Genomic DNA, 20,211 nt, shown 5'->3' on the forward strand with positions numbered 1-20,211 from the left:
TGTGACCAAGATATGTAGTGAGCAGGACATTTTACAGTGTAAGAATAAACTTGTCACTGCTCTCTGGTGGATGAAGTTATGTACTTGACATTTTTTGTTCCATAGGGGTGTATTGGCTGGCCTCTAGCTCCTGCTACTTCAATTCTGTCAGCTGCTTGTGTTCAACCACCCAAAATGTATCACCATGGACCTACACCTACAAGCATGACGGTTCTTCTTGTTCAACATTTTGATTTCTAGAGTGTGGAACACGTACACCAGCACCCAATATAGAGCAGGTCCATTTCATAGTCCATTGCGGAATATATCAGAGCAGCCGTAATGACTCAGATATTTACTATCTAGTTTACAGAACCAAACTGATTCAATCACTGCAGCTAATGGACTGTTGACTATTAGTGGTGAAAACTGCTTTATAACTCCTATTGTCTCTAATTAATTCTAACCCGCTGTAAAATTTTACAGCAAAAACGAAAGATTTCATGGATGTTATCAGCCTCATAACCAAGGAAGTGCTGTCAATGAGTACAACACCAGATTCATTTGAACTGATGAAAAAAATCGGAGTGGTGATTCAGAGGTCTGGAACCGGGACAAATGAGCCTCATGTTCCCATCTGGAACATTGTGCAACATCTTGCACATTTTTAGGATTAGATGCATGTTGACATTGACTGCAAATATTCAACCTGTGAGGTGTACAGTATGACTCACTTATCTAAACAAGAATTTAGGTTATATTCCACTGGATTCCCTGATCCCCATCACTGTAAGCACATCCAGTACATTGAGGAGAACATTCATTTATTTTTCATGTTATCAAATTAACACTTCAGGCCTCGGGGAGGAGGTGGAGCCATAATGACTCTTAAAGAATGAGTCATGGTAAAAATGTGGCAAACTTTGCATCACATGTCGTCTACCCTCATGCAATACACATTTGCTGAAAGCTGTAATTATCAGAGCTGGAAGCCAACTATATCATAACATTTTCCTCTGAAAGCCTGAGGTTTAGGATCATTTATTTCAGTAGCAGACAGATCAAAAGCACGATTGGAACAGAAAAGCTAAAATGTGAAGAGGACAAAAACCTCAGCTCCTTCTTCGGTAAGACAAATTGGAAATATTAGGTAATTATATGCAGACGAAAACAAACCTAAAAGTAGAAAAGCAATAAAAACAACAATCAGTAATGTCTGGTCAGTTTCTAGATGCTGGCAGTCATCATGTCATCATACTTCAGCTGGAAAACTTCCTTCCAATGAGCCGAAGCTCAGAGATCAAAGGTTTTCCTGTAGAAAAGAGAGAATTCTTCCTGTCTGCCAACGTGAACAGCTGCTGCGTTCATCAGTCTCACAAACCCAACACATGAAGGAACAATCTAATAGTCATTTGTCACATGATCCCTTCAGATTGTTCCTCAGGATGAGAACATATAGCTGACAAATACACCCACAAATTCAGCCTGAAGTACTCAGCACATATTCATCATGTCGAGATAACTATTATGAGGTTGGACAATCAGTCAGCTTCACAAGAGGATGAATTCTTTCAGGATAAAGCTGGTATATTAAAACACTGAAAGCAGAAAAAAAACATGTTGCACAAATTTACATTTTATTTAGTTGTTCACTTTATTAATGTTAAGTACAGGAAATTCTTATCTTTGCCCTCCAACATGTATTCAAATAAAACAGATTTTTTGTTTTCAATTTTAAGTCATAGTCTATAGACATATATACCCACTGACAATGGGTCACAAGTATTACTTCATATTAAGGGGTCACAAGCCAAAAAGGCTTGGAACCACTGATCTAAACAGCTTCATTTGGATGTAAAATAAAGTGAGGGCACCTAACATTTATTCTTAAATATGTACCACTATCCTAACATTGCTTATTTTTCTAAACTGCTGCATACCAACTAATTAAATAGAGTGTACATGACTATAGTGAAAGTAGGTTATTACTTAAGGGTGTGTAATTTTATAATGACTTTAAACAAGTTTAATGAAAAAGTTGCAACATTTAAACCTAAATAAACACCAAATTACATAATCTTATAATGGAGCCATTATCATAGTTTCAGACCACTTGGACTGACTGACGTTGCCTGTGTCAAGACTATTCACAGCAAGTCTTTTCAGCGTTTACTGTGTCCTTTAACATCTATTAAAATCTTAATGGACAGAATGTACCACATTGTTTAACACACTTTGCAACAACTTCACTTTGAAAGTAATTGTGTGCTTGTTTAACGTACATTCCCAGGTCAAATTAGACCAGATGGCAAATGCAAGAAACAGCTGTTGATCAAACCAGGGGACTGTCAAACAATACCAAGAAGGGTAAATTCAGGAAAGGACAGCTCATTAGGAAAGGAAAGGATTAGCTCATAATTAAAACTCACTGCTACACCATGTACAATCTATTTGACTTAGACTTTGATGATATGACAATTCTACCCATTTGGCCATCCTGCTGTACCCAAACTCCTGAGCACTCAGGGAACTGGAGCCTATTCTCATTATTTTTAATTATCCGGTTTTTAAAAAACAGCAACAAAAAAAAATGCTCTATTGGTATCAGCCTCAAAAATTCCTGCAGCAGGTGGACTCATGGTGAGGTGAGGTCATGGTGAAGTCTGAGGATGGTGAACACTGGTCTGTTGTGCAGCCTGGTTGGGTAACTCTGCCAGCAGCAGGTAACATGCTGAGTTGTGACCCTGTCACAGCTCTATTGAAATGTTTCCTGGCAACAAGATGTTCCTGTGGCACTAATGCAACTGCAGTGCTGAGGCAAATGCTTGGCACCATCGCCCTGCAAGTTGCCCGGGTGACTCACAGCTTTAAAGGCTCAGCTGGAGGAAATTCTCGTCAAAATAAGAACGCAACAAGCTCCAGTCGGTCCAGAGCCGTCACAGACGTCTGATGGGTTGGAAAATATGAGATCCTAAGAGACAAGAGACATCCTGACCACCTCCCATGAGGAACGCAGACCATCTCCCACCAGGAAACAATCTCTAACATTTAATTTGCAGTTTGAATACTGTAATTCAAACAATTACGCCATAAAAATTTTCACAACCACAAACCAATTTCCCTCTTTGGACTATTAAAGCTACTGAATTAAATCTTTCTGTGGCAGACGAGTCAGCTGAGAAGTATGAGATTTTCATGCACAAGATCCCCCTGAGGAGAGGATGACGGCACAACAAATGTCCTGCTCACAACAAAAGTTCCACATTTCAAAGGTTGCTTTTTGGACAGATAGAGACAAAATACCACCAGGATATACTGATATCAAAGCAAGCATACCACGGTAGCATTTACTGGTAGGCTTGTGGTGCAGAATGAAGCCAGTGTCCTCTCATAGTGCAGAGAAAGCAGAAAACTCTGAAGCACGTTTACATCGGGGTCTAATCAGAATCCTGCAATGTTTGTGAAAATGGCATCCTTTAATCTTAAAATCTGGCTCATAACAGAGTATTGTTTCAGCAGAGCAATGAGGCTGTGATTATGAGGCACTGGAAACTGAGCTTGAGGTTTTAACAGGAGAACCATAAATGTGGACTTGCTTACATATCAGATAATAGTTGCTTACAGTAGAATTGAGGTACTGTTCAGCTCCGTGTTGAAATTCACCAACAGTGTAGTGCTTGTTAAACTTCAGCTGGGATTGGTAAAATGTTTGACTTCTCAGGTAAACATCGAAAATCATGAGTCTCTTTCATGGTGACCGGGCAGCTCGCTCACTACTGGCGAGGTGAAAAATGTTCTGAGGTTTCCATGATGACTTGGTGATGCCTTTGGTCTTTTAACAAAGTTGCTTTTAAGATTTCTAAACAAATAAGTTTATGATCTTTATCATAAGTGCTGCTGACTAATTGTTGCTGCTTTAACATTTTATCGGTAATGCCTTTTTAAAAAATCTAATCAGTGACCACAACAGGCACTAATAACAACGGTGATTTGAGTACAGCAGCATAAAACAGAGAACACAAAGTATGTCATGAGATCAGAAATTCAAATGTGACAAATAAATGAAATTGTGAAAACGATAACACAACAAATCAACTCCAAGTGTCCCCTAAAAAACAAACAGTCTAAATAAGTTGCAGTGAAGGTCTTGGCCAGACGCAAACCAGGAACCTTTTGATTACATGGTTGGGATCTTAAAGGCCAGCAGGACGCCCTGGTTTACACATTTTTGATGACGAGAACTGAGGAGTGCGGCAGTGCCTTACACCTCTGGGAGGTTAAACCATGTGATCAGTTTTAGTGGTCCATGATGTCAGGGCCAACAGCATGCATGAGATGATGCATGCATGAACAGGTGATTTAACTACAAATGGAACTTTATGTTCTGTTCTTCCACACGTTGCTGATAATGAAGCTTTCATGAATGAGAGTTGTCTAAGAATAGGAGACATACACAGTAGTTTTGCTGTTGGATGGAACAATAAGCAGGAGAACCAATAGTCAATGCTGCAACAGTCTGCAAATGTAATTTAATCTGACACAAATATTGTGCCAGAAATACCATTACTAATTTCAGTTTTCTGGAAGAATTGGAAACTACTTGTGAGAAAAACAATCTTAAAATGCTTAAAAAGAGTATGCTGAACATGACAGAGTTCAGCAGGCTTCTTGTTGATGAGATGGTCATTTAACCAGATCTGTGATGGTTTGGAAAATATGATTTCCACATTGAGAAGATGCATCAAAACCAGAACACCCGCTCCCATTTCAGCTGGCCTGACTGCCAAACCAGGGCATATTTGGATGGTCTGGCTCCGCCATAAGTTGTGCCTCAGGATGCTGTTCCAGCTCAGCTCAGCAGAAAATAACAGCACTGAATGGAAAAAGGAACAGTATAACACGTGAACCCCTGAGGGAGCAAACTCCTGTTAGCTTTTTCCATTCTTGGGAGGTATTTCTCATTCCTGCCTCAAACGTAAAGCTTTAGGCTCTCCTGATGTGCCTTGTTAAGATACACTTCATGCAGAACACAACACAATCAAACAGTGTTGACTGGATGTTGCAAAGCATCACTTCTGTTTCTCTTCAGCCTCTCCTGTCTCAGAAGACATCTGTAAAAACACAAAGAGAAAGCTACCAGCTCTCACTGACTCTGATGGCAACTTTTAAATTGCCTCTGTGATAATGGATAATGTGATAATTGGTTCTAAGACTTTTCTAAAAATGAGTGTCAATATTTTGAAAGATTTGAGTTGTGATGTAACTGAAATGTTACAGGTCAGACCGTGCCAAGTTGCCTTAGAGACTTTTACTTGGCATGCTTATTCAGACATAAGACCTAAATGCACCACTGCCAGTATATTTACATGGAGTAAGAAAGTGTGTGTGAGAAAAGAGGCTTAAATATCACTTGTTTAAAACATTAGACACTATACTGTAAATAAAGTCTTGAAAGTCTGTATTTCTATTGTCTGGGCGGATTGTTTTAAGAGAGTGCTGCAGTGTCTTCGTATCTTTTTCAATTCAAAATATATTTTTCCATGATCATTTTTAGGAAAAAATGTAAAAAAGTGGTCAATAATAGCTGCTTTTATCATTCCGTCCCATTAACCATAAAGATCAACAACTACCTGATGACAAGCATCACTACATCTTAAACATGCTCCTCCTGTTGATCATTTCACTGATGTTTAGCTAAATGTACTGTAGGTAAACATAGCAGCCTCGGTTCTTCCTTTGGGGGAGTCAGCTACTGTGGAGCAGCCAAATGAAGGAATTCCTCAAATGAAATGATGGATCATCATCTTAAAAATCCCTGAAAGGGTCGTCTCACCTCCATCCTAACTGTTGATGTTTCACTGAGAAAACACAAACAGCTACAGCAGCTGTACAGTCCCATATCCTTGTTTAACCAGCTGCCAACAGGCCTTAGTGTAGGACCCATTCATGTTGATGCAAAATATTTAATATGGCAGTCGGCTATGAAGAGAGGGGAGGTGATAGACCTACCAGTATGTGCTATATAAAGACTTGAGCATTCAGGAGCCTGAAGCTAACTATCCTGGCATCACTTCAAAGCTCCTGATGAAAAGCACATGACTAAAGTCCTAACAATGCCTTCCCAAACCTAGTCCCTGAGACGTACAGATGGTGTGATCACAGCAAGAGTGGAGAGCTTTTAACTGAAACTGAACCTCTCACCCTAACGGCAGAGGTTTTCCGTCGGAGGGGGTGTTCTGGGGGCCGTTTTTTTTTTTTTTCTCTGGAGAGAGAGGGTGATGCTGTTCTCCATTCACTGGGAATGTATTGACTGAGGATCCAACTCTCAGCCTTCCAGCTGGACCCTGCTGCTGCTCTGCTCACTGCGTGGGGTTTAAACCAGGACACAAACACACCTGACGGTTGAGGTAGGACACACCCTGGATTTATTAACAAAACAGCTACCTCATCTTTTCAAGTTTGTAACTAGTCAATCTGGCATGTTTTATTTTCAGAGAATGTAGCATCTTTGAGGTGTTTAGGTCAGTTTACAAGTCTCCTGCTGAATACCTTAAAGGTTTCAGTGGAGCCAAAGGACTAGGCTGCAAATTTTAGTCTGAAAATCTTAATTTCACCAGCTGATCTCGGTCTGTAGTGTAGGAAAAATAGGCAATAAATAAGAGACAAAACTTTAAATGCAACAAGATCAATTTACAGGAATGTTCATAAGTCTGTGGTTCATGTTTAAGTTAACTACATAATGCGCAAAATCTTAAGACAATGCTTAATGGTTGTACTTTACATTGAATACTGTGGTTATTCATGTGTTACTTGCATGGAGTCCTGGTTCAAGTTGATCTCATCTGACAAAAATGCAAAGTAATTTTCCACGGAGTACAAGCAATATAAGCTTGTAAATACAAACACATGAGGGAACTTGAATCACTTCAATTTTCCAAAATTGCTTGAAGTACAAAGCAGATCGCTCTCACGCTGATATGAGTGCTGAAACAATTAACCGAATAGACGATAAACAGAAAATTATTTAGCTATAATTGTGATAATTAATTGCTAATTATAAAGCAAATGTTCTTTGGTGGTAGTGACATATACTGTAAGTGAGCCCTGATGGAGACAGCAGGGATCAGAGGAGCATAAACGCTGGAGACGTCCCTCAGGTTTGGATGTTTTATGAATTGCAAGCCTCTAGAGAATGGAGTATAATTCAGACTGTGAGCAAAAACACTCTACCTGCACCAGTCTGACTAGAGGGAAGTCAGATTTACTGTAGCAGTTCGCAACACTTATTTGATTACGGAAGGAAAGCACAATAATTGGATAATTGTCTCCGACTTACCACCAAGTTGCAAAACACACATCAAGAAAATAGCCCCCTTTGTACTAAATGAGCACATGTGGAACAAAAGACAGTGTGGTGCAGAGGAAGGGTCTTTGCTGTGTGGTATTTGCTGTTGCAGCAGGATGCTCGACCACCACTACATATTTGTGGGTGGACTGACTGCTCCACTGAAGGGCTCAGAATCCATAAAGATTACCCGAGGCACGCAACCAGACGATCTCAGCCTCTCTCTGCTGGCTGTCCAATGTGTAATAGACGAAGATATATATATATCATTTTGTGAATCACCACAGATGCTGAATAGGTGAGGGCTGGAGAAACATTTATGTTGGCTGCAAGACCTCCTTTCCATTAAAGGTTTTCAGAGCCTCATGGAAACACTGATAGAAAAAAAGAGCAGCACTTACTGAAACTGATCACTCCAGGAACTCTGCATGCCCTTTCACCATGCACTGTTTTAGCAATACATCCTAAATCAGGGTAATTTGGGGCTGTAAAACTGAATCTCAACTGCTTCACTGAGAAATGTTTTGGTGGGTCTGCTGTGACATTAGCACTGTTAAGCATTAAGACTACTAAAGTTTTATACAACTAAGTCGACTATAGTGCCATAGGAAAACCAGCTGCAGGGAAAAAACTCTTTGAAATGCTAGCATCATGTTACCATGGTAACCACCATTATTGGATTTTACTAAGTATATTTACTGAGGTACTATACTTAAGTAGAACTTTGAGGTAATTGGTTTACAAAATATAATGCACTATCAAAGATTTATAATAGAAAAGAGATGAAGAGTGCAAAATGTAGTGTAAACGATGAAAGGTGTTAAAATTAGAGTTTTAGAGTAAGGACTTAGATGAGCTTAAGAGTAAGGAGACGTTGAGGTGTCATTTAAGTGTGTTAGTTGGAATGAGGGTAAAATTGCTGAGATCTAAACCCTATAAACACTGCAATGAGCTGACGTGAACTGAAAGGAGCTGAGTTGTTTGTGTGTATTGGTTACTGTGTGTGGTAGAAATGTATTGTACATACAGTAAAGGAATGTTAAATTAATGCATTATAACATTATAACACATTATAACTGTTCACCTGTGAGGGCACCAGACAGTCAACTGCTGGGTCAGGCTGGTCATTTACTAAACTTTCACCTTAGAGGCAGGAAGCAACGAAAGAACTGAAATAGCAGTTACAGTTAAAAATGTTTAAATATCTGTAAACAACACCTTTGTTTATCTGTAATACAACCATGGTGACACATAAGAGATCAGAAAACCTGTCTATTCAGCAAATCTCAATTTGCAGCGTGTCCCCAACTAATTAACGGTTGCCATGCTGAGAAACCGACAGTTTGTCCCCTTCATTAGAACGTGGGAAAAAACTGCTAAACTGTTAACTATTTCGGAAAGTATGAATGATACAAAACAGCGAGTTTGAAATAAGTTTCTACGCTGAAAGATGTTGAAGTACTTAGATGCCAAATAACAAGAATAAGACTAACAGACAGTGATTATCAGATTATTACATTTAAGTAATTTTGCAATGTCAATAGAGGTGGGTCAGGTCGGGTTGCATTCTGTCATATTGCTGCAAAATTCAGCACTTGTAAATACCTCTTAAATCAATATGATCAACACAGAAGTGGTTAAAACAGATGAAAAATAGATGCTGTGAAACTCCTTGTTCTCTTGTTAAACACTGCGTAGGAGTTCGTCATTCTCAGGATGACTTTGAAATGCATACAGTAAACAACTGAGAGATTACACATCAAAGGTGACCAACTTCCACAGGCAATTCTAAAATGGCCTGCGAAATCTGAACTATCACAAACTTTTCCCATGTGAAACCATCACATTACAGTGGGTCGTCCATGTGGACAGTGTAAACTGAGGTAAACTACAAGGCTCTGCATCCCTGTTCTGTTGATGCTGGAATAAAACTGCAGGAAAAAACAAACAGAAAACATTCCACTGCTTGGACGGGTTATTTCCTCGTTGACATCACAGTCGAGCCTTATTAGTTCTAGAGCTAACGTAACGTCTGCATTTTCCTACAGCTCTCCCTGGCTGCTGTTTCACTGACCAGTCTTCTTCTAAAACCATGAGTGTCTTCCTCCTGCTTTGCCTGCTGGCGCTAGGCAATGCCAAACCCTACCAGCCAATCAATGTCATGGACTTCATGAAAAACTATGACATCATGATGGCTGACAGGGGTGATGATGATGACGACGATGACGACAATGACGACGATGACGATGATGACGACGACTATGATGATGACGATTGTCCGGCTGGTTGCCATTGCTCACCCCGAGTGGTGCAGTGCTCCGACCAGGGTTAGAACACAACATTGTGCAGAGCAAGGCCACTTTCTCCAGTTGAGAGAGTGACTGCATTCTCCTGGGCAGCAAGCTGTATCTCCGTGCACTGCACTCATTTTGTGGTTAAAGTTAAGGTGGTTAAAGTGCTGTAAAAAGAACAACATACTGGCATTTCATTGCATCAAGTTATGACCTAAATTGTCCTCTTTAGCAGAAAAAATATCACATTCATTGGCACATGCTGGCTATTGTGCCTTGACCTTTCCTCTGTCAAATGATGTAGGCCACTCCCTCACTGACTAATTTTAACCACACACTTCTATCTTTACTGCAGCATTTCAATGTAAGGCTATGAAAAAAAGTCTTATAAACTTTGGTGTGCAGCTAACAGTGGCTTACTGCTTTGTCTCTGATTTGTCATGCATTATCATATATGTTCAACCAAGAATCACTGATGCATCATTACTTGAGAAATCAGATGGCAGAGTTTGCATCAGAGAGACTCTATTGACTTCTTCTTTAGTATATCTCAGTGTTTTATGTGTGACACACAGATGTTGTCTAAGCTCTGAATTTCATCAGTTTTGATCCATCTCTGGTCTTTAATCAGGCATTTGTGTTTCTGCCAACAGGTCAAATCTCTGTTCCAGAGAAGATTCCTGAAGACACTGTGATCCTAGACCTCCAAAACAACGATATCACTGAGATCAAGGAGGATGACTTTAAAGGCCTCAACAAGCTTTATGTAGGAGAAACCTTCAGAGCTGGTTTGCTCTGCACATAGCCTCAATGCCACAACCCCTGTTTACATTAAATATACCTTAACAACAGGGCATGCCAGAAGTTAAAGAAGTAAAGAATAACCTCAAACCATCTGATGAAAACAGACTAGATGAGCAAATAAGTTCACATGTCCAATTTCAAGTTTGAGTAATGTCTGAATGATACTGGCTCTGTATCAGTCTCTCTGCCTCCGACCAATTAAACCATACACTAAAACGAACAAATGGTGTCCACACATCAGCACGATTCCATTTTGCTGTATATGGACCAAATTTGACCAATTCAAAACCACCATGGAAATCTTGGCCATATGCCAAGTGGAAAGGAGTGGCTAGTTCATTGTTAACAAGACTAACACAGAGTCTTTGCAGTCCACATAGCAAAAACAGCACGTTAGCAGAGCAGCAGCAGGTTCACGTCTCTGTCTGTGACTACAAAGGATGTGTGCAGATGCAGTTTTTTTTGTAAGAAAATCACAGTAGTTATGCAGCTATAATGAAAGAAAATAGACTTAAAGCATAAAAATGCTCTTTGGGTCGCATTTCCATGTGTGTAGAGCAAGTGAAAGGTGAGCCGTTACAGGGCCTGTGTAGAAAGCGGGACTGATTAAAACAGCGGTGGATCTGTTTGGCCAGACGTGTGTGAGACAGAAAACTGGAAAATGTTGTAAGAGGCTATAGAGCTACATTAGCAGCTCTGTGAGGCTGCACTTATGCACAACAGTGCTTTGAGCATAATGCATGCTCACAATGACAATGCTTCACATTTTCACCATCTTTGTTTAGAACAGCTGATGCCCATGGGAATGTCATTAATTTTGCACGTATTTGGTTGTAACATTTATGATTGTATTTATTAATTTGGCAAATGCTTTTGCGCAAAGCAAAGTACAAATGTGAGGTTCAATCCAAGCCAAGGATCAAGGTGAAGCCGCTGAGAATAAGTGCCACAATTCTCAGTTTCAAATTCCACCTAGCACACCGCAAGGTTGTGTTTGCTGAAGTAAGGCCTGAGCGTGTAGGAAATCAGAAGTTGTTGTAGTTCATTTTCATCTTTTAGAAACTGGAGTATGGACAACCTGACATTTTGACCTGATGATGGCGCTGGATGAAAAGTCAGGGGATGACCAAAGTTACTACAATGCATTTTGTGGGCAATGTGAAGAATGCAATATTTGATGACAATCCCCCTCCAGTGTTTGCTTACATGTTTCACTCAAAACCAGAAATGTAAACCTTCTGGTGACACTAGATGAAAAGTCAGAGACTGACTAAAGGCAATATGATACATGTTCTGGGAGTCATAAATATCTGAACCAAATGCAAGTGCAAATCTTTGATTGAGCTAATGTTTTCCCAGCTGGGAAGGCCTAAAAGTCTGAATTATAATATACTGTGTCAAAGCAAAAAGTGATAACAAGCTGCAGCCGCAGCTCTGTGCTAATACGGTGGCTTGTCATTGAGTCTTAAATGGTGCAACTGTTCCATTCTTACACCTGCTGTAAGAAATTCAGCAGCTTTATTCTAATTTCGTTTTTTCCACAACAGGGCCTGTTTCTGATCAACAACAAGATCTCTAAGATTCACCCCAAGGCCTTCAGAAACATGAACAATCTGAGACTGCTGTACCTCTCCTACAACCTGCTGACTGAGATCCCTGCAAACCTGCCTCCCAATGTCATCGAGCTCCGCTTCCATGAAAACAAGATCAACAGAATCCAGAAGGATGCATTTAAAGGCCTGAGGAAACTCCATGTGCTGGGTAAGACCTGGTTTCAGCTTTGTGTATCAGCAGCAGTAATGTAATGTTAATGTACTTGAAGGTCAGGGCTGTCCAGTCCTTTGCCAAAGAGATGTCTGCAAGTTTTTAGTCAACACTAAAGCAGATAATTTCATTGATTTAACAATGCTTTAACCAGAAAGAAGTAATGGATAAAGTGCTACACTACTGTTTGGTTTGAAGGGTAAACTGCAGACAACAAGTCCGAAAACCTCATCTGCCTCCCATGTGGAGAGCCGAATTACTTGTTTAAGGTTTAACTTGTAAAGATGGTGGTATCGGCGTGGTTGGGAGATCAAATGCATTAACCTTGAGGCACTTTACACACCGAATAATCCATATTAACACTAATAAGCTCCGGCAATGCTGTGAGAAAGTCGCACTACTTCTGTCTACGAGACAACAGTCGTTACTCCCATGACCCTTAGAGTTCCACATTGTGGTTTCTGCATCTGCATATCTGCGAGAGTCTGCATAACAGAAATTCTATCTGGTCTTGTCTGCAAGAACCTGCATGAGGAGTGTGCAGACAACAACGCTGACTGGGAATGTATGGGAACGTGTGAGCATACATGCAGTACGAACAGAACTGCATACGGGTCTGCCCTGCTGATTCGTAGTACATCAAAGAATTAATGAGTAATACTAGAGTTTAGTTGAATTAATCTTTGGCGAAAAGGGCTTGTAAAGTGTTTCTTAACATGAAACTATGGGGAGCTCCTCTCATTAACAAAACAGTGCTGAATCACATTCTGATGGGAAACGAAGACTTGCACCACAGATAGCAAGATAGAATATTATTAACAATAAGAGACTAAACTAAATCTTATTTCAATCAACCCAAGTTTTTACTTGTTATCAAAAGAACATTCAGGTAAATTTTGTCCAGGCTTTTTCAAGATGGTTTCTTGATTATGTATTTGCACATATGTAAACAAAGCTGACCAGATCGAGAAGATCAGCTGATAGATCTACTGTAATTCACTTGATGCATGTTCTCTACCATAATCAGGAGATATAATGGATCATTAATAATTAAACGCGATGCTTTGTGCTCCAAACAGAGCTGGGTGCCAACCCTCTGGCCAACAGTGGGATTGAGCTGGGAGCTTTTAACGGCTTGTCAACCCTGTATGTCGGCATAGCAGAGGCCAAACTAACTGCTGTACCAAAAGGTAGGATATCACTCACCTCATGGCATGCTGATTTAAACACATTAATGGTAAACTTTTCTTTCTCCTTCAGTCACCCACCTACAGTTTTACATTACACTAGACCTCAACTGTATAACTAAATAAGGCATAAACACTGCTAATGTCTGTTAATATGATCCTGTGATTTAACAGTTTTATTTTCAAATATTTGGTGTGTTTTGTATCTGCCAGACTTCCCATCCTCCATCACAGAGCTGAGCCTGGACTACAACAAGATCTCTAAGGTGGAAGTAGAAGACTTCATCAGATATAAAAATTTGCAGAGGTGAAAACCAGCCACATTGCATCCTAGAAACTTACATTTGCCAGTGATCAAACATTTTGTGCAGGCTGTTGTACATATTAATTCTTCAAAACTCAAAATTGAGTGTTTTTCTGACTCACTGTATATTGAAGGTTTGGTAAACATGAGAAATATCCACTGTAAATACCCAAAGGTCAAATTGACGTTCATCAGAATTTTTTATCTCTATCACCATATTTAGATATAGGTACGTTTATGAATTGGATGTGTTAATCTGTTTTCAATAACTTTTTAATTTGTGGGTGATTGCTATTCACAAGTTGTGATACTTTTGTCATTTTTGCAGGCTAAGACTGGGTTTTAACCAGATCAAGTTTGTAGAAAATGGCAGCTTTGTCAGCATCCCGAACATCCGTGAGATCCACCTGGACAACAACCGTATGAAAAAGGTCCCACCAGGCCTCAGCTCCCTGCGCTACCTCCAGGTGAGAAACAGACGCTGCAGCAAATCTGGCACACTGATCAGTACCCGTAGGTTAAAGTACATGTCACAAATCTGCCAGTAGAGTTAGGACAGAGCTAAAATCTGGCAACCCCATATGAGGGCAGGCCTTCTGAGATGCTGCATGCAGTCAATGCACCAAGCTGTGTTGATTGACAAATAGCTCCAGGCTAACGTCAACTTAAAAAATGCGTGTTTTTGTACATTTCTATTTCTACAAATCAGACAACTTTGGAGGTAGACTTTTTCCCCCTTTGTCCTAAGATAGGTTAAACATGTCCAGGACCTGTTGCTGTATTGGACACATATAGATCAAACTAGAATTTCTAGAGTTGCGGTGGCACAGTGCTAAACAAGCCCTGAGTTTCCTGAGGTCCATAAAACCTCCAGAGGGACCCTGATGACATGACCGAACAACCTCAAGTGGCTGTTTTTAATCTTTCTTCCTCTCACTGTGAAGGAGCAGCTGTTTCACTCCAAACTCCTTCCACATGTCTGAGCTCATGCACCCTGCAAAGAAAACTAATTTCAGCTGTTTGTATCCATTACAGTATGTCATCCTTTTGGTCGCTACCCAAAATGTATCACCGTAGATGGAGGCTGGAACATAATAATCGAGACCTTTGTCTTTAGGCTCGGCTCCCTTTTGACCACAAATGTCCTTTACAGCATCTGCATCACCGCTGATGCTGCATCAATCCACCTGTCAACCTCATGCTCATCTTACCTCACGAGATACCTAAACTATTTAACTTCTCACCAAATCTCATCATATAAGAACAAAGGACAGCAAAGTATACAGTCTTATCGCATTCCCTGATGTGTAACCTCCACTGAAGTGTTGTAACATTAGAAATGAAGAGAAACAGTTAAGTTGTTATTTGTTAGATTTGATTATTCCTTCTAAAAAAACTCTCACTGTTATGAACTAGTTGAATATCTATTTTTGCATTATGTCCATAAGACAGGTAACCAATACAACAACAGACATACTACTTGTATATTATTTCAACATAAACATGTCTTTTAAAAGAGCTAAATACCTATACATAACAAAATAAACAAATAAAATAATGTCCTATACCATACAGTAACTTTATGTGCTGAGTTTCTAATTGGTGCCACCCCACATATTGTTATGTGGGATGGCACATATGTTACATATTACCTGATTACAGGCCCTGTTTTCCCATGTTATTGGGCCCAAATGACAAATGGAGATTAAAATTTCTGAAGATTTTGCAGTATTGATTGAGACCACAGCAGCCGGAAGCCACAAAACGGGCTGCAATGTAATCCCTCTGGAAGTGTGCACAGACATTGTGACCAGAGAGGTTTAAATATGTCAGACTAAAACAGATTTTCCTGGGGGGAAAAAGGCAACTACTATCCCAGGTAATAACAACCTGGAGCTACAAAATGATTTTCAACTTGTAACTCAGACTATTCAAGTCTTTATTTCCTGGTCTAAAGGTTATGATTTTGAGTTTCCAAGGTAGCAGTTAAGCAGCATTAGAACAGAGCTCCTAATCATGGTTGGCTTACTGACAAGGCAGAAAAATAACTGAAATCTTCTCTCTTTGTTTAGGTCATTTTCCTCCATGGCAACAAAATCAGTAGTGTGGGAGTCAATGACTTCTGTCCCATCAACCCCAGTATCAAGAAGAACCTGTACACTGGCATCAGTCTGTTTGCCAATCCTGTTAAATACTGGGACATCCAGCCTGCCACCTTTCGCTGTGTGACTGGACGGAGGGGCGTTCAGCTTGGAAACTTCAGAAAGTAGAAGTCGGGAGTGAAAACTATGCGTTCCAGACAGTTCAGAAATCAAGACTTGCCAATATCATCGTTACAGTATAAGGAAGGAGCTGGAAATAACTCTGATAGATAAAACAAGATGAAACTGCATTTCTAAAGTGTTAGCTATTCAGGAAATGAGAGAAAATGTCATTATATTGGTGTATAGAAACTGTAGTACATGCTGTTGAATGGTGGTACAAGTTACACACAAGCTCTCAGCCTGGAGAAAAAAACAAAACAAAAAACAAAACTGTATTCTGAATGATGGGCTGTTTAATCATAAGCTAACACTAAGACAACGTTAACAGTCAGTATACAGGGAGTGGCCATAATAACACGAACAGCTGTACATTATAATGAAATTCAACACCAGAGCCCACCTTTGTGAGGTGCATTAAGACGATCCTTTTCTTTTGTCACTCAACCTTTGCTGTGTATACTTTCCCAGGAATAAAGCACCTCCATCTGGTCACTTTGAGTAAAACCACCTAGTGACTTGACTTGAGTAGCATTACAAGCTGATGCCTTTTTAACAAAAGAGATCCTTTTTAGTTTTTTCCCTTCTAGTTTAAAAATAAGAACACTTTAAATGAGATACAGCAGAAAATTACAGAGTTGAAGTTGTCTTTGTAACACTTCTAAATAACAAACAAAATAGACTTTGCCCTCCTTTGTCATTTCTTTAAATATTTATGCCTTTTTTAAGGTTTTTTTAAAGACGTTGAACTGATCATAGAGAGTCATCATATGTCAGAGCTCGAACACAACAGGAGCTTAACCTTTTCCTCCCAGCAGAAGTCTGTACAGGCAATGAATGATGATGGCATTATTAAGTGCAATAAGTCACTTTGAAGCCCGATGTTTGTCTTTATGTGGATGTTTTATATTATCTCACTGCATGTTTGTATTGTCTTTATTTAGAAACTGAAAGCTACATGTGAGACTGGATTATACATTGTCCTTGATGTAAACCCAAAACGTCACATTGTTTTAATGAAATATTGCAACCAATTGAACTACAGTTATCATTGAAATTATAAGCAGGTAATGTTGATTCAGGAATGTCTCAGAACATCTCTTCCTTACAAAAATGTTCCTGTCTCCACCAGTGATCTCTCCTCTGAAATGGTGCTATATTTATTTAGTATGTCTTCAAATAAAACCTGGAACACCTCCCCATTTATGTCTTTACTTATTGTCTTATTAGAAGTGGATTGGTGTGGGGGGAGTAAACATTTGATTTTGTTATTTGAGCCATTATTGTCACATCCTCTTCTCCTCTAGGTCAAACTTGTCATTTTAGGCTATGGATAAATTTGACTTAAAGGACCAGTGTGTAGGATTTAGTGTCATCTAGTGTTGAGGGTCAATCAACTAAATACACCTCCCCTCAGCCCTCCCTTTCCAGTGTGTAGGAGAACCTCTGGTGGCCATGAAAGTCATGACAAGGTACTCTCGAGAGTTGTGTTTGGTTTGTCCATTTTGGGCTACTGAATGATGGTATAACATGATGGAAGATGACCCACTACCTCTGTAGATATAAAGAGCTCATTCTAAGGTAACGAAAATACTGTTCTTATTTTCAGGTGATTATCCACAAATGAAAACTTTCTTATAAATATTATATTCCCCTTCTGCCATTCTGTCAATAAATCCCCCTAAATCATACACACTGGTCCTTTAAAATATCAGACAATGCATGAATAAAGCATATCTGCAAAAATCAATGGGCAAGGTACTGGTTGTAAGGATATTAGGAGGGGGGTGTGTGTGTGGGGGGGGGGGGTTGGCAAAGATAATCACCAACTTTACATAGTTTTCATTTCTTTTTGCTTTTGCTTTCCTTAAACAGTTAATAGATTATGAAAATCACTGCCAGTCAACTGCTTTTCTGACTGAATAATCAATTAATGATCTTATGTTGCAGCACTAACTCTAAACAAGGTTCCCCCTTGATAATCACTTTGAACTTGCTGTGGGAGGTAAAGTTGTGATATTGTCCTGAGGATTACCTTGTTCAGTTTATCATGAAATATTATAGGTTCTGTCAGTGTGTTTGCAAATAAAAATATTAAGTGATAGTTTAAACTAAGAAAAATATTAGTTCTCCACTCTCACTCCAGACCAGTTGAGCTATTCCTTTACCCACCAGCAGATGTCACTACACACTAAATAGTTACAGGTAGTTCTCTTGGTGTCAGTGGAGGTCAGGAGATTGAAACGGAAGAATGGAGACACAGAGTGATTGGTTCAGATTTCAAATCCATAGTGTTGAAAAAATGTGGCTTCCTGCGAGACTGTACTGCAGTAACGGGACAATTTGAGAAACCATTTTGTCTCAATTTTGCTATGGTTGCCAAATTGGTCTACCTTACCACTACTAAAAACGGAACTCTCTAGAAGCCACCCTGAACTGGACAGTGGTGAAAGAATGAGAGGTCTTGTAAATGTTACAACAGCTGATACTGTACGATACATAACTTTGATTGGCTATTCATGTTTTTATAGCTGCAACATTTCATCATATGGAGATATTGTAGATGTCTTGTACATTTATACCAGGTATTAATCCATTTTGATTCAGGTGTCTCAGGAAATTTTGGGATCTCAACTTAAATGTACAAGAAATAATGCAGGCTTGAACAATGTCAATGTCATTTGTAAAGATCGAGCCACTGAAGACTCTGGCAGGGTTGAAAGTAGCCCTGATCCAGGACTTAAAGGAATAGCTTGACATTTAGGGATTTAGTCACTTTCTTCTTGAGAGTTAAAAAACTATGTTTGACCCTCAAAGAAACCATGATCAGAACTCACGATGCAGCTGGTTCTCCATACAACTGAAAGGACAAAGTAAAAGGTGTTGCCTGTCTCTACGATGTTTGAAATCGAGTCACTCAAACTGCAGAAAGCACCCTGCAGCTCCTCATCTAACCAGCTCACTTCCTTTTGAACTGCTCCTGCATCCAATATTAACATATCCACCAACACAACTAACAACTAAGTGTCCATGTAGACCAATTTTTAATGAACAGATGGTGCACAGGACTCACCCCAACCACATTCTGGAGATCTGTTCAGACTCATCAATAAAAAACACTGAAAGAAAAAGTCTTGTCAGCAGATTAAGCTGCACATTTTATTTCTTCACTGGATAATGAGGACTTGAATGCTGTTGGAATTTTTTCTGGTACAATAAAGGTTTGGTTTTATTTTGCACATGTTCAAACTCATAAATTAAGTCATTGACAAACATAGTCTTAGATCTTAGGGGGGACACATGGAGCATGTCCACACAACATTCAGAGCAAGTGCATTTGCCTAATATTTTCAAACCAAGTAACTTGTCAATTGTGATGGCAGCTAATAAGCAATTGGGTAATGTTTTTCAACTTTATTTTTAGGGGTAGTTTTTGCTAGTTTGCTAACTAAGTGGATCCCAAACTGGAGGGCCCAGACTTATAAAAAGGGGGCACGGCAAAGGAAATTACATATGGTGCATGGTTCTGCACTGCTAGGAAAGCATGGACAAGTTTGTGACAGGACTGGCAGGTAAACCTAAAGCAGACGACAAATCTATGCTGAACTTCGCAACTACCAAAACAAAGACAAGAAAATATGACGAAGCGCGTCTCGTCCTCGGCTTCACCAGTACAAGGGTGGGTAATGAGGAGAGACCACAGCGTGCTGTGTGTCTCAAAATATTAGCTTCTGACAATATGAAGCCAAAGAAGTTAAATGTCACTTGGAGACTTGACATCCCTCACACAAAGAGAAGCCTGTAGATTTTTTCAGAAAAAACTACTCAACTGTCGTGCACAACAGAGTCACTTCACTAATGCAGCGTCTGAGCCTTCAAATACTGAACTCGCCTTCGGCAAAGTAGCTCACAGAGTTGCATATACACGATAGCTGAGAAGATCTACAGCACGAAGCAATAACGCACCAGTCAAAAAGATTGCAGGTCTAAATGTGTAATTCTTGCAGAGAAAATGTGCTTCCTTTCTTTTGGTGGTAAACTTGACATTTTTGTTCAGAAAGGTACTTTAGAGAAAATAAGTAGAAAACAATGATGACAGTAAAAATCTAGAAGAAGCATGTTGCACTGTAACTTTTAATGTCTCGACTCTAAAAGTGACTTGTTCCTTATTTATTTTTTTCAGTAAGATAACACTGAAGTTACAGTTCTGTATTGATTACAGACAATGTTTCAAATAAATTGGGAGTTTGTGAGCAAATGAATACATGTAGCTGTA

At 39.5% G+C, this 20,211-nt stretch overlaps 2 protein-coding genes across 3 annotated transcripts in view; one reads left to right on the forward strand and one right to left on the reverse strand.

The window, feature by feature from the left end:
• Positions 1-20,211, reverse strand: part of LOC121620225 (centromere protein P) — a 95,177-nt gene that overhangs the window by 31,433 nt on the left and 43,533 nt on the right. The gene's annotated exons all lie outside the window — the stretch shown is intronic.
• Positions 6,253-17,129, forward strand: aspn (asporin (LRR class 1)). Its single transcript, XM_041956182.1, has 8 exons — positions 6,253-6,386; positions 9,373-9,651; positions 10,269-10,381; positions 11,967-12,180; positions 13,263-13,373; positions 13,584-13,677; positions 14,003-14,141; positions 15,747-17,129. Exons 2-8 carry the CDS (start codon positions 9,417-9,419, stop codon positions 15,942-15,944), a joined length of 1,104 nt encoding a protein of 367 aa, XP_041812116.1. The 5' UTR covers positions 6,253-6,386; positions 9,373-9,416; the 3' UTR covers positions 15,945-17,129.

The sequence above is a fragment of the Chelmon rostratus genome, chromosome 2 (genome assembly GCF_017976325.1).
Source record: "Chelmon rostratus isolate fCheRos1 chromosome 2, fCheRos1.pri, whole genome shotgun sequence".
In the NCBI taxonomy this organism is placed as follows: Eukaryota; Metazoa; Chordata; class Actinopteri; order Chaetodontiformes; family Chaetodontidae; genus Chelmon; species Chelmon rostratus.

Bases quoted from the DNA above. Each gene is read 5' to 3' on its own strand.
- aspn (XM_041956182.1), top strand. From the start codon at position 9,417: ATGAGTGTCTTCCTCCTGCTTTGCCTGCTGGCGCTAGGCAATGCCAAA. The intron at 10,382-11,966 runs GTAGGAGAAACC...TTTCCACAACAG, and splicing joins AAGGCCTCAACAAGCTTTAT to GGCCTGTTTCTGATCAACAA. The intron at 14,142-15,746 runs GTGAGAAACAGA...CTCTTTGTTTAG, and splicing joins GCTCCCTGCGCTACCTCCAG to GTCATTTTCCTCCATGGCAA.